This window comes from Staurois parvus, unplaced genomic scaffold, assembly GCF_062004578.1.
Source record: "Staurois parvus isolate SC_StPar_1 unplaced genomic scaffold, SC_StPar_1.0 ptg000438l, whole genome shotgun sequence".
In the NCBI taxonomy this organism is placed as follows: Eukaryota; Metazoa; Chordata; class Amphibia; order Anura; family Ranidae; genus Staurois; species Staurois parvus.
The window spans coordinates 2,565,730-2,578,840 of record NW_028318234.1 but is presented as its reverse complement, the minus strand read 5'-3'; the positions used below and the strand labels follow the sequence as shown (position 1 = coordinate 2,578,840).

At 44.5% G+C, this 13,111-nt stretch overlaps 1 protein-coding gene across 1 annotated transcript in view; it reads left to right on the top strand.

Annotated features, from left to right (window-relative positions):
* Positions 1–13,111, top strand: part of C7 (complement C7) — a 115,011-nt gene that overhangs the window by 37,502 nt on the left and 64,398 nt on the right. Inside the window, exons 7-8 of the mRNA XM_089687815.1 lie at positions 3,290–3,427; positions 10,174–10,417. Coding sequence (XP_089543941.1) covers positions 3,290–3,427; positions 10,174–10,417 — 382 coding nt within the window. The remainder of the gene's footprint in view (positions 1–3,289; positions 3,428–10,173; positions 10,418–13,111) is intronic.

Here is a 13,111-nt window from a genome sequence, read left to right as displayed (position 1 = left end):
ATATGTTTGTCAGTGTCAGAGCTAATTATACCAGAACAAATATATACCTAATGAAAGATAGCAACAAAAACAAAAGGAATGTGAAATGAAATGTCAAATATCGTAACATACTAAAATTAAAAGATGCTAATAATACAACTGTAAATTAAAGTGTTACTAAACCCACAACAGTAAATTCAGTCTGTATATGCAGTAAAGCATGCTTGTTATACTTACTGTGGAACCTAAGGGGTGAATCCTCCGCATTGTGTGAAAAGGATGTTTAATCATCTCTTCACTGATCCTCCTCTTCTTCCATTGTCCCCTAAATATGTCCTGATAGAACAGAGGTTTGGCATCACTCTGCACATGCTCAGTTTGGTGTGTATTGCTAGAGAGTTTTTTTTTCTTGGGAGAGTGCATGTGATCAGCACAGGGCCAATCAGCACTGTCCAGACAGAGGATCAGGGGTTCTGTAACCTCCTACTGGAGAATAAAAATTCCTCCTACAAGCTTTAACCAGTGCTCTGCTGGACAGAAGATAGAAATCACAAGACTGCTGTAACTGCTGATGAGAAAAGGTTTTTAGCGGTTTATATTTACTAAAATAACAATATTACATGTTGTATGTACTGTGGTAGACCGGATATAGTGAATACAGGGTTCTGGGTTTAGTAACACTTTAAATGTATTTGTTCACACATAAACTTAATTGTTAATACAAATATACTAAAACTGAGTGCAAAATCTGGTGCAGCTGTGCATGGTAGCCAATCAGCTTCTAACTTCAGCTTGTTCAGTTAAGCTTTGACTAATGATTGGTTTCTATGCAGAGCCGCATCAGGTTTTGCACTCTCCAGTTTTAGTAAGTCAACCCTACAGGCAAACTCACAAAAGTCTAGCTAACAAAACAGGTGATCGATAAACAACTGCTGAAATTCACAAGCTACATCAAAAACTCAGAACACATGACTAAATGTATGCTAGATCCTTCACCCTAAAAATATAAAAATAATCCATAGTCCATAAATACTTAATGACTTAAAATGGAAGATAAAGCTAACTTTGACTATTTTGAAAAATGTTCCCTCCCCCTTCCTCCTGCCTATTCTGCATACTCTTTGTAAAATAGATCTTTATACTTACCTTTTTATGATCTGGACTAGTCTGCTCATGTGATCCAGCAGCTCCCTCTCTCCTTTGTTAGTGAGCAGCAGCCGCAGGGGAGAGGAGGGATCACTGACAATGGATGGGCCATGGGAGCCTATAGATGGTGTCAGAGCTCTGAGAATTCACAGGCGTTGTCAAGTGCTCCTTATGCAGGGAAGCCGGAGATGCTTAAAAAATACTGTTTAAGGAGTGTATTAAAAAAAAGTAAATAAAAAAAAAAATTGTTATAGTTAGCCTGTACTAACGCTTTAATAAATCCTTTACTGATTAACAAATAAAGTCCTTTTATCATAATGATAATAATAAGAATTCAGACTCTTGGGGTAAAGTATATGTTTGACGGGCTGCCACTGTTCCATAGTCCATATTAGTGCCGCCTTGGGTGCAGGCCCCAAATGACTCCATTGTGTCTAGGCCACAAGAATATGAAGAAGAGGTCGCATTCCAATGACATTATCTTTAACCACTCCCCACTGGCCATATGCAGGGCTGCTGTTAGAAACCACAGGGCCCCATACAGCCAACTTGACAGCCGCCCCCCCCCCCCCCCCCCCCGAAAAAACTGTTTACTTTTCTTTAGTTATCAATGAATACAGTGAGTGATCAGTACTGATCACTCATTGTATTCATGCAGGAAAGGAGGGTACTGGTATGTATGACATATTTACCGGACCCTTTGTGTACTTGCAGCTGCCAATGAAAAGGAAAAGAGGAAAGCTGGTGGCCACACTGCGGGGGTGGGGGCACACAGGGGGCCCAGGCAGTAAGGCAAAATGTATGATGCACAGGAAGGGTGATAGGTGCGATAGGGGGATGATTACTGGAACTCATCCCCTGTATGGCACTCTCTGCAGCAGCTGAAAGCCAGCGGGAGGTTGAGGAGAAGCCAGCTTTCAGCTGCTGCAGAGAGAGCCATATAGGGGATTGGTTCCAGTGCCCCCTCGCTGTGCCAATCACTCTTCCTTCTCACATCCAATTCACCCAGCTGCCTGACCCCCCCTGCTGGCCTGGGCCCCATACAGAAGGACTGGTGTTACCCCCTTATCCACGGCCCTGGCTGTAGGCATATATGCAGTCTTTCGGCAGGTAGGCTTTACTGCCAAGCAGCTGCACAAATGCGTTTCTTTGTAAACACATTTCCATCCCACTCCCTCCGCGCTCCCGACACAGTAACTGACAGGTACCGGAAAGCTCCCAGTGCATACTTGCCATCAGGAGCTTTCCGATCATGTGACCACCGTGACTGCCAATCACATGATTGGAATGCTCACCTCCTGGCATTTGGAAAATTTTAAAGGGCCAGGAGGCAGAGGCGGTAAGGTGTTAAAAAGCCTAATTAAAAGCTGAACATAAACACAGGGCACAAGACAGTCCCACCTCACTTGGGGTAAAGTAATACTGTATATTCAGGTAGGGCTGATGTAAAAAATGTTTATTCGATATGTTCCAGGGAATTCCTGAAAGTTCATATAAATACATCCTAAGAGGAATTATTGATGCATCAGTAAGTACATATAAACTAGCTAGCTAGTATTAACAAAGTTGGTAGTTTGTTCTGCAATATTGTTGAATTTTATAGTTAGGGACACATTTTCCTGTGGACAGTCAAAAAAAATAGAAAGAAAACCAAAGAATAAAAAATTTAATTTATTGCACCTTTTCAGTCCTAAGATTAGGTGGCCCAATTAGTTTTTTTAATGAGGCCTTTTTTCCCTTTACTTTTGTACTGTATCTATGAAGGTATTGCGTTATCCCCATTGGGCAGGGAGGGTGTTAGAACTGCACAACACATTTCCCCTAGGAGGGAGTTGTTCTTTCATTCACAGAGAGACCCGGGAACAATAATAACTGATAGAAGTACAGCACAGGCAGGGAGCACAGGATGTTATCAGCTGACAACATTTCTGGCAGGATCAACAGGTATTCTTGTTTCACTTATCAAACAGATATAACAAAACACTTGCAGTAGTAAATATAACATACCAAAATGGACTAAATAAAAGAAATTTCTTGTTAGGCTTAAACAGAAAAAAACCCATTCAGCATAAGCTTTTTTTTGATCATTGTTCAAATGCTCATTTTTCATTAATTGTGCTTCTCTTTGTATCTTGTAACTCTTCTTGTTGTCGATTTTTGACAGGTGGAAGCAAAAAATGATTTTTCGCATGAATCTTATAACAGCAGCTGGTCGTATGTGAAAACTACTGAGTCCCACACAACATCTAACTACGGATATAAAGCAAATCACCAATCTAGCTTTTCCTATTCAAAAGAAAAGGTAAAGAACCATAAATATGAACTGCTGTACATGGATGCATTTGATATGTTCATGTGGCTTTGTAAACACAGCCTTCTCCTAGTTATCCTACAAACATCTACAAAATATACACCAGAGGACAATGATTTTTTTTATGTATCAAGATAAAAGGTTATGAATGTATAAAGTTTAAAAATGACATAATAAATACATTTATGAGGACTATATGTAAATGTTCACCTGCTCCTCCCAGGCAGCTTTTGTTTAGTCCTTTGCCATTGTGCAAGTGGTTAGCCTAGTTGATTACATCAGAGTAAACATGGCGGGAGGAATGGGTGGGGGTTGAGTGAGTGCAGTAAAGTTTTCTGAGCTTATTTTCAGTAGAGTATAATAGGAATTGAATAATAGACATGTGCAAATAATATTAATAGTGTAGCACTACCCCCTTAGGAGTTGCTGGATTATTTTCGAGCTCCCTGTTGCTCTGGACCCCTTTCTGAAAGCCCAACCCTACTGACACCACAGTATACTCTTAACCGGATAAATCACCCTAAAAAAAACCAGAATCACACACTGATTGGAGTGACCTGGTGAGAGGTTTATAATACTTCAATATAGCTTGGTTACCCAAAATAAACAGTAATGGCATGTGCAAAGTTGGTCACTACTTGTGTCAATTTTAAACAAGGAAAGAAACAACACTTATCACAGGGTCTCAGTTAATGTTAACAGGCCTGCTTTTCAGAAACTATCCCAATACCTTCAACCTGAGGTGGCTTTACAATCCTCCATGAGCTGGGAGAACTATTAAACAGGTAGACTAGCTGACTTTGGGCCCTCAGGACCTGATGGCAAGGAGGTAGCCTAGGATAAGGAGAGAGCTCTTTACCCAAAACCCACCAATGTTCTTTAACCCCTTCCCGCCGATGCCTCCCGGCCCTTTAAGAGATTCAGACGCCGGGAGGCGGGGCGGTTGGGGCGTGGTTTAGGAATCATGTGACCGCCGTGATGACGCGTCACGGCGGTCACATGATCGGGAAAGGTCCCGTTCGAAAGAGCGGACCGGGACCTTTCCGTGAGTACCACACATGTGTGCTGGGAGCGCGCAGGGCGCGCGCTCTCAGCACATATGTATTTAGTTACATGGACGCAAATGTGCGGCCGCTCGGCGTCTAGGCCCAGACGCCGGGCGGCCGCACATTTGTGTGCGGCCGGCGCAAAGGGGTTAAAGCCAGTGAAGAGTCTTCTGCGCACGTGATGGGGCCCAGTTTGTGCACAGCGAGACAAGGTGTGAATTATGATTCTCTGAGGAACAATGTAATAAAGGAAGGGAAGAACGGCTCTCCCTCTGGAAGCGACAATGGACTGGTGTAATGTTCCTTTAAAACACTAATCACTAGTAAATCTAAGGCAACAAGTGGTTAGGCTGGCAGAAGTGATTGTTGGCACAGGGCAACCACTCTCTGGTCTGAAAGATTATGGGCTCAACAGGGAAAGGCCTCCTTAATAAAGTCAATTGATGATAGTGGTGACACAGCGGTGGTTCAGTCTGTGAACTGACTGTCCTGCTATCAGCTCTGGTGATAAGGCTGTGGTAAATGTGGTCAAACAATAGCGGCTGAAAGAACTAGGTGCAATGTCTGTGACTGTATGCAGGAGAATAGCAAAGATGGAGCAGGTGTCAGTGTTCCCTGTCCTTGGTAATGCTTGGGACTCTCTCACCCAAGGGATGGCATCTGGTGAGTTCTGGAAGTTTCTCTCTTTCCTCCGATAAGGCCTCCACACACTCTCAGGTCCCACGTGCAGCGTTCCTTCTGGTCTACTGCTGGCAGATTCGTTCTCTCCACAATGCAGCAAGGTCAGCGATCAACAAACTCTCCTTGCCTCCCCGCTCTGTCTTTTTCCATGGCCTGGTCCAGTCCTCCTGCAGTCAGTGCACTCCTCTCTCCAGATCTCTCCCCTCTCCCTTCCTATCCCATCTACCAGGCTTTCACATATATATTTCACATATATATAGACCTTCGCTCACACATCAGCTCCTCTGGGAAATGTAGTTCTTTACCACACTGCTCCTTAGTAAAGTCCTGCGGTTCAGCATACAAGTTCCATGGAGCTGATCTACAGACATCTTGTGTTCTTTTTAACATCCTGTATCAACACTTGTAGCAGGATGTTACAACAGAATCACCTGCACTACCACAATTACCTGAAAATAATGTGTTGAAAAACAAATGGAAAAATATATAATTATATCAATATGATTGCTGCAGTGAATGACATGTTCCCACACCAACAATATGTCATATAGGATTAATTCCAGTCAATCATAATATCCACTCTGTGTATAATCCTCTATATAAATAAACCTAGTAAAAGCCAAATAAGTATATATCAACAATAATAACTCCAATAAGTCCAATATATATTCATTCACTCCCTCATTATATCATGCCTCGACTACTGTAACTCCCTCCTCATCGGCTTACCTCACCGCAGGCTATCCCCGCTTCAGTCTATCTTGAATGCTGCGGCCAGACTCATCCACCTTACTAACCGCTCCGTATCCGCCACCCCTCTCTGCCAATCCCTCCACTGGCTTCTGATTGCCCAACGGATAAAATTCAAAATACTAACATTGACGTATAAAACTGTTCATAATACTGCCCCAAACTACATCACCGATCTGGTATCCCTATACCACCCAAAACGTACTCTCCGCTCCTCACAAGACCTCCTACTCTCTAGTTCCCTGGTTTCCTCCTCCCATGCCCATCTCCAGGACTTCTCCAGGGCTTCCCCCATCCTCTGGAACTCCCTACCCCAATCCATCAGACTATTACCTACTCTCCTCACCTTTAGGCGCACTCTGAAAACCTATCTCTTCAGGGAAGCCTACCCCACCCCGTGCTAATTCCCGACCTCCTCCACTCTTCCTACCACTCCATCCCCCACAGCTATTTCCTCCTGTACCACTATCCCCTCCCTCCTAGATTGTAAGCTCCAAGGAGCAGGGCCCTCGAACCCCTTGTGTATTGAATCGTATTGTTACTGTACTGTCTCGTGTACTGTCTACCCCCATAATGTACAGCGCTGAGCAAACTGTTGGCGCTATATAAATACTGTATAATAATAGTAATATATATCCACTCTTGTGAAATAATATAAATAAGTGACAGTCCACTTCTTGTTTCACCTTTACAAAAGAGTCCCAATCAATGTGCACCATAGTTTATTTAATAAGTGACCACCATAGACAGTGTTTCTTCCACCTTCCAAACAAGCCGCTTACCTCAGATATATGATCCACTATATGTTAGGTCAGAATGCGCCTTGCCCTTTAATAAGGAATATCTTTACACATGGCTCTAGGTTGCAGGTAACTCCATTTAACACCCATTCATTCTTCTTGTTATTCTCAAAAGAACAAATATAAAAGCCCCATTGCACTATATTGCTACTCATCTAAACTCTTTTATTAAAAACAAGGGGATAAAAAGTACTCACAAATTAAGTGCACTACATCCAGTGCACAAAGAATATATCGCCTCTTTAAAATGACATTTCTTCCTTAAGATAGAGCACGGGTGTCAAACTGGGGCCCTCCAGCTGTTGTCAAACTACAAGTCCTATGAGACATTGCAAGATTGAGAGTTACAAGTATGACTCCCAAGGGCAGAGGCATGATGGGACTTGCAGTTTTGCAACAGCTGGAGGGCTGCCAGTTTGACACCCCTGAGATAGAGCATTGGATTCAGATACCTATCCCAAAATGTCCGACTGCCGGTTCCGTTTAGTGTAATGATGTCATCCGGCCATGCCCTTAAGACCATTTAAGGCTATCTATAAGGACTTGGTTGAACTGCTGAGTCCATGGCTCCTGGTCTAGACCGTGATGATACACTTCAAATTCTTGCACAGAGTTTACTTCACCCCTGCCAATCCAGCCAAAATATATAGGACCCACTCCTCTTTATGTTGGGGATGCTTCACACCAGCTGCAGATTTTATGCATATATTTTGGGAATGTCCTGTTATTAAACGCAATTGTAAGGGGGTTTTGATGCGCATCACCTCAGTCACTTCCAGCTCCTTCTGCTAAAGTCTGTTTGTTAAGCCTGGTTGAGCCTCTAGCTACCATGAAAGCAATTCATACCCTTCTCACTCTGTTATTATTTTGTGCTAGAAAAATAATTATTCTGTCATGGAAGAAACCTTCTGCACCGACTCTGACGGCCTGGAAAGCTTTAGTAAAGAAAGTAATCCCTTTAAATAAAGCCACCTATTCGAATAGAGGAGCCTTTGCCAACTTTGACAAAGTGTGGGGTGGGTGGCTTTCTTCTACTGCTATGGTTTCTGACTGAATGTCTGTTTCCCTGTTGCCCATTTCATAGTGCTTTCTGTATCTATGTATATTTTACCATAGCTACTCTGACTCTCAGCAGATGGGGGATGAGTAGGGTTGGCTAGAGCCTTTTACAAGTGTATTACTGAATTATGTCATTCATGTGGATATATTATACTGGATGTTTTCTTTGACTGATTTTCCTGATGGGATGGGGGTGGGCGGGAGAGTGCAGGTTTGTATCCCTATGATACGGTATAGCGGGGTACAGCACCTGACCGGTCTTGGATCTTTACCCTCCTCTTGGTGGAGACCCTCAGGCGGTGCATAGTAGATGAGGCAAATGTTATACTTCTATCATTTTTTTTACACTGCTTATTGCAGTGCCTTTTGTACTTATCTTAAAAATGAACTCCAGGAAAAAATAACCCTTTGAAAGGGATCCCTCCCAGCTGCACGATTGGTCCCATGAAGTCACTTTTGAAGTCACTTTTCTCCGCCAACCCATCTGGTGTTATCACATACAATGAAGGACCAGCAGTCCATCATTGTAAGCAAGGACACTGAGGGCCTGCCCAATCACCCGCATTGTAGAGTGCCATCTGCTGAAAAACCGAGGACTAAGGTAATTATGGGTGCTTCCCTGTGCCCCTAGACAATACAAACAAATCCTTTTAGTACTGGGGAAGCCCCACTGCCAGGGTAGCTTTTTCCCAGAGCTCAGCTTTAAATGTGTTCTACTGAGATGGACTGCCAGTCATTGGGAGCTGTTGCTATAGATATGTAGCGCCCTCCTACATAGCTAGGGGGAGCTAGAGTTGATTCTTAATACAAGGGTTGAGTAGCATCCCAGGTGTAACTGTCAGAGTGGGGTCAAATTGTGGTCAGAGCTGAGAGGCTCTGCGGATCAGCTCTCTGAGACTTCCCCCTGCACTAGAACTTTGGATAAAGTTCTAGAAGCAATGGGCAGGTAATTGGGTCAGGACAGCCCTTTAAAGTGGCAGAAAGTGCTCAGCAGGAGGAGAGAAGGAGAGTTTGGGTGGAAGATGGAGAAGTGAGGCTGGCGAGCCAGAGCCTAGGAGGAAGCCCAGATGGGAAGGGTCTGACCTAGAGGCAGGGAAGCTTGGAAGGAGGAAAGCTTGGGACTTCTCCAGCCCCCAGAGCAAGGGCCACCTGTGCAGCTTGAAGGCCTGGTAGCAGCCACTGACCCAGTAGCTTCATAAGAGAAGTGAGCGAGTAGACCTGCACCTCCTGGGCCAGTAAGGGGAAGGAGCTCTTTAGTGGGAAACTGGATTAGCTACTATCTGGGAGTGGCAGATGCTGGCTCACCTGCCCAGGGATTCACCAAGAACACCAAGAACAGCTGGGTTAGGAGAATCTGGGGTCTGGGGTGGTACTACGGGAGATGCTAGCTAGCTCTCTGGAAGAGAATTATTGCTGTAAAGACTTGTACATAGTTCAGGAAAATTGTCCTCTGTTGCTATTACCCTTGGGCATCCCATGCACCCTTTCCCCATCCAAGTTATTTACCCCTTAATAAAATCCAAAAACCCAGCTCAAGCACTGGACACTGTCTCGTGGATGTAAGTTGGAATGGAAAATGTGTGTTACCTGGCTGTGCAGGACAATAGGGGGACCCAACATTCAGCAACTCCAAAGGGGGAAGTGCTACAGATACTGTATGTATAGAACTGAATAAATATCTGCAGTAGAGCCTCTGTAAAGGTCTGAAATACAGTCATAGGCCTAAAATTGTTACTTCCGTTGCCAAAAACATCTCCTTGTCAGCCAGTCACATAATCAAATATCTAGGTCTTGACCTCTGCTAAGGGGAAAGATCAGAGTTCTCACTGAGAGATTCTCTTCTTAGCAGAGGTCATAGGACCTAATGCCTAGTCATTTGACCACGTAATCAGCTGATCCAATCTGATCAGAGGTCATTGGAACTTGAATTCCTAGACCAATTTTGCATTTGGTCAGTTAAATTATTCTATGCTTATGTTAACATTTATTCTATGCTTACCTCAATACGTTTGCATTGTTTATTAATACCATATAAGGTTTTTTATTAGGTACACTTGTTTTAATTAATCTTCTGATTATGTAATTACTGGTTGCCATGTTTGCCACAGGAGGTAGTGGGGGAAAATGTCAATAATGGCTGCCTCAGGCACTAAGACCGGTGCTACTAGTTCCAAAATACAATGCAAATGAATATTATCACTGCAGGGGCATCATGCTGGGGAACTTGAATTTTCTACAGATTTCTGTCTTGATACGTTGAAAGTAACAATGTTGGCAATATAGTGAGGGGTGTTTAATAAGGTGAACAATCTCTTTTCTTGTGAAGCTGTTTAAAAGAGAATTCTACAATCATTTTTCTGATGACACGTGTTATAATTTCATGTATGCTTATTCTCTACAGAGTTACCAGCTCCTGGTTATCAGAAATTATGTGGAAGTGGCACAGTTCATCAATAACAATCCAGAATTTTTAACCCTTGCTGAACCATTTTGGAAAGAACTTTTCAACCTCCCCTCGGTGTATGAATACAGTGCATACAGAAAATTCATAGACGATTACGGAACACATTTTCTGCAGTCTGGATCTTTGGGAGGAGAATATGAATTTAGATTCTTTATGGAGACTGAAAAAATGATCCAAAATGGTAAAGCTTCATTTACAATCATTTTCCAACTTCAATTCAGAGCCAGTAACCAGTCCAAGGGCTTGCTTTTATTGTTTTATTTAGGAGAAACAACTTGGATAGGGTCTACTGTATATAGGATGCCCAGCTTGACTTGCAACAATAACTCTGAGAACAAACATCCTAAATCCTGTACAAAGCAGATGGATCATGGCCTTTCTACTCCTGGTTGTCTGATGTATGTCCTATGGTCATGCACTGATCTACAGGAGTTGCAGAGCGTTCAATAACAGTGAAAGAAAGAGTCACAACATTTCTTGTCTTATTCAGGATAACAAGGCTTCAGGAATAACAAGGAATAGGGATGAATAAAACAGAGTTTTTGGTGAAAATCTGGAGATTTTGTAAAAATTTTGCTAAACAGTTAAAATTGAAGGTAATATGAAAGAGATTTTTTGGTGGTCTTTAACCACTTATAAGCCCTTCTTTACCAGGCCAATTTTCAGCTTTCAGCGCTGTTGCACTTTGATTGACAATTGCGCGGTCATGCAAGATTGTACCCATATGAAATTTTTATAATTTTTTTCTCACAAATAGAGCTTTCTTTTGGTGGTATTTAATCGCTCCTGGGCACTTTACTATTTGCGCTATAAACAAAAAAATGCAAAAAATTTGAAAAAAAAAAGTTTCTTTGTTTCTATTATAAAATTTTTCAAACAGGTAATTTTTCTCCTTCACTGATATGCGTTGATGAGGCTGCACTGATGGGCACTAATAGGCGGCACTGATGGGCACTGATAGGCGGCACTGATAGGCAGCACTAGTGAGGTGGCACGGATAGGCAGCACTAATGAGGTGGCACGGATAGGCGGCACTGATAGGCAGCACTAATGAGGTGTCACGGATAGGCTGCACTGATAGGTGGCACTGATAGACAGCACTGATAGGTGGCACTGACTGGTATCACTGCTGGGCACTGACTGGCGGCACTGCTAGGCACTGACTGGCGCAACTGCTGGGCACTGACTGGTACAACCGCTGGGCACTGACTGGCAGCACTGCTGGGCTGCACTGATGGGCACTGGTGGGTGGCACTGGTGGGCACAGGTGGGTGGCACTGGTCGGCACAGGTGGGTGGGCACAGGTAGGTGGCACTTTTGGGCACAGGTGTGTGGCACTGCTGGGTGGCACAGGAGGGTGCACTGCTGGGCAAACATAGGTGCACTGCTGGGCACAGGTAAGCGGAACTGGTGGGTGGCACTGCTGGGCACCGATCATCAGGGCACTGATCATCAGTGCCCTGATGATCGGTGCCGATCCCCGCTCTGACAACTGCCGGTTCTCGGCAGTACTTTCCTCATGATCTGACAGCGTGAGGAAAGTGCAGCCGAAAACCGGCAATTGCATTTCCCGGTGATCAGCGTGTCATTGGACACGGCTGATCACGTGGTAAAAGGCCGCTGTGATTGGCCTTTTACCACATCACGTGATCAGCTGTGTCCGTAGATATGCGTTGATGAGGCTGCACTGATGGGCACTAATAGGCGGCACTGATAGGCAGCACTAATGAGGTGGCACGGATAGGCGGCACTGATAGGCGGCACTGATAGGCAGCACTAATGAGGTGGCACGGATAGGCAGCACTAATGAGGTGGCACGGATAGGCGGCACTGATAGGCAGCACTAATGAGGTGTCACGGATAGGCTGCACTGATAGGTGGCACTGATAGACAGCACTGATAGGTGGCACTGACTGGTATCACTGCTGGGCACTGACTGGCGGCACTGCTAGGCACTGACTGGCGCAACTGCTGGGCACTGACTGGTACAACCGCTGGGCACTGACTGGCAGCACTGCTGGGCTGCACTGATGGGCACTGGTGGGTGGCACTGGTGGGCACAGGTGGGTGGCACTGGTCGGCACAGGTGGGTGGGCACAGGTAGGTGGCACTTTTGGGCACAGGTGTGTGGCACTGCTGGGTGGCACAGAGGGTGCACTGCTGGGCAAACATAGGTGCACTGCTGGGCACAGGTAAGCAGAACTGGTGGGTGGCACTGCTGGGCACCGATCATCAGGGCACTGATGATCGGTGCCTATCCCCGCTCTGACAACTGCCAGTTCTCGGCAGTACTTTCCTCATGATCTGACAGCGTGAGGAAAGTGCAGCCGAAAACCGGCAATTGCATTTCCCGGTGATCAGCGTGTCATTGGACATGGCTGATCACGTGGTAAAAGGCCGCTGTGATTGGCCTTTTACCACATCACGTGATCAGCTGTGTCCGTAGGACACAGCGATTACGGAGATCGCCGGGTGCACGCACCCGGAGCGCGTTCTGGGAGGAAGTCATATGACGCCCTCCCAGAACTGGCTGATCGCAGTGTAGCAGTCATTCGGCTATCTGCGGTTGGCAAGTAGTTAAGGTGCAATGGGCTTCAAATGGCTACTGAGGGTTATGGAAGCTCCTTTGAACTATCCCAGACCTGCCAAAACCTGCCAAAAACAGACAACAAAAAAAAGTTATAAAACCAAGAAATACAACTTATTCAACAGTACACAAATTATTTATCAATAACACAAAAAGCAAAGGCATACAAATATAGAAAAAACACCCTGTCCAAAAAAAAGGAAAAAAGACTTGTATTTTTAAAAAGCCAAAATCACTTAGCTATTGTCAAAAAGTTCACCTTTGGGAACATGTTACATGTTCCACCCG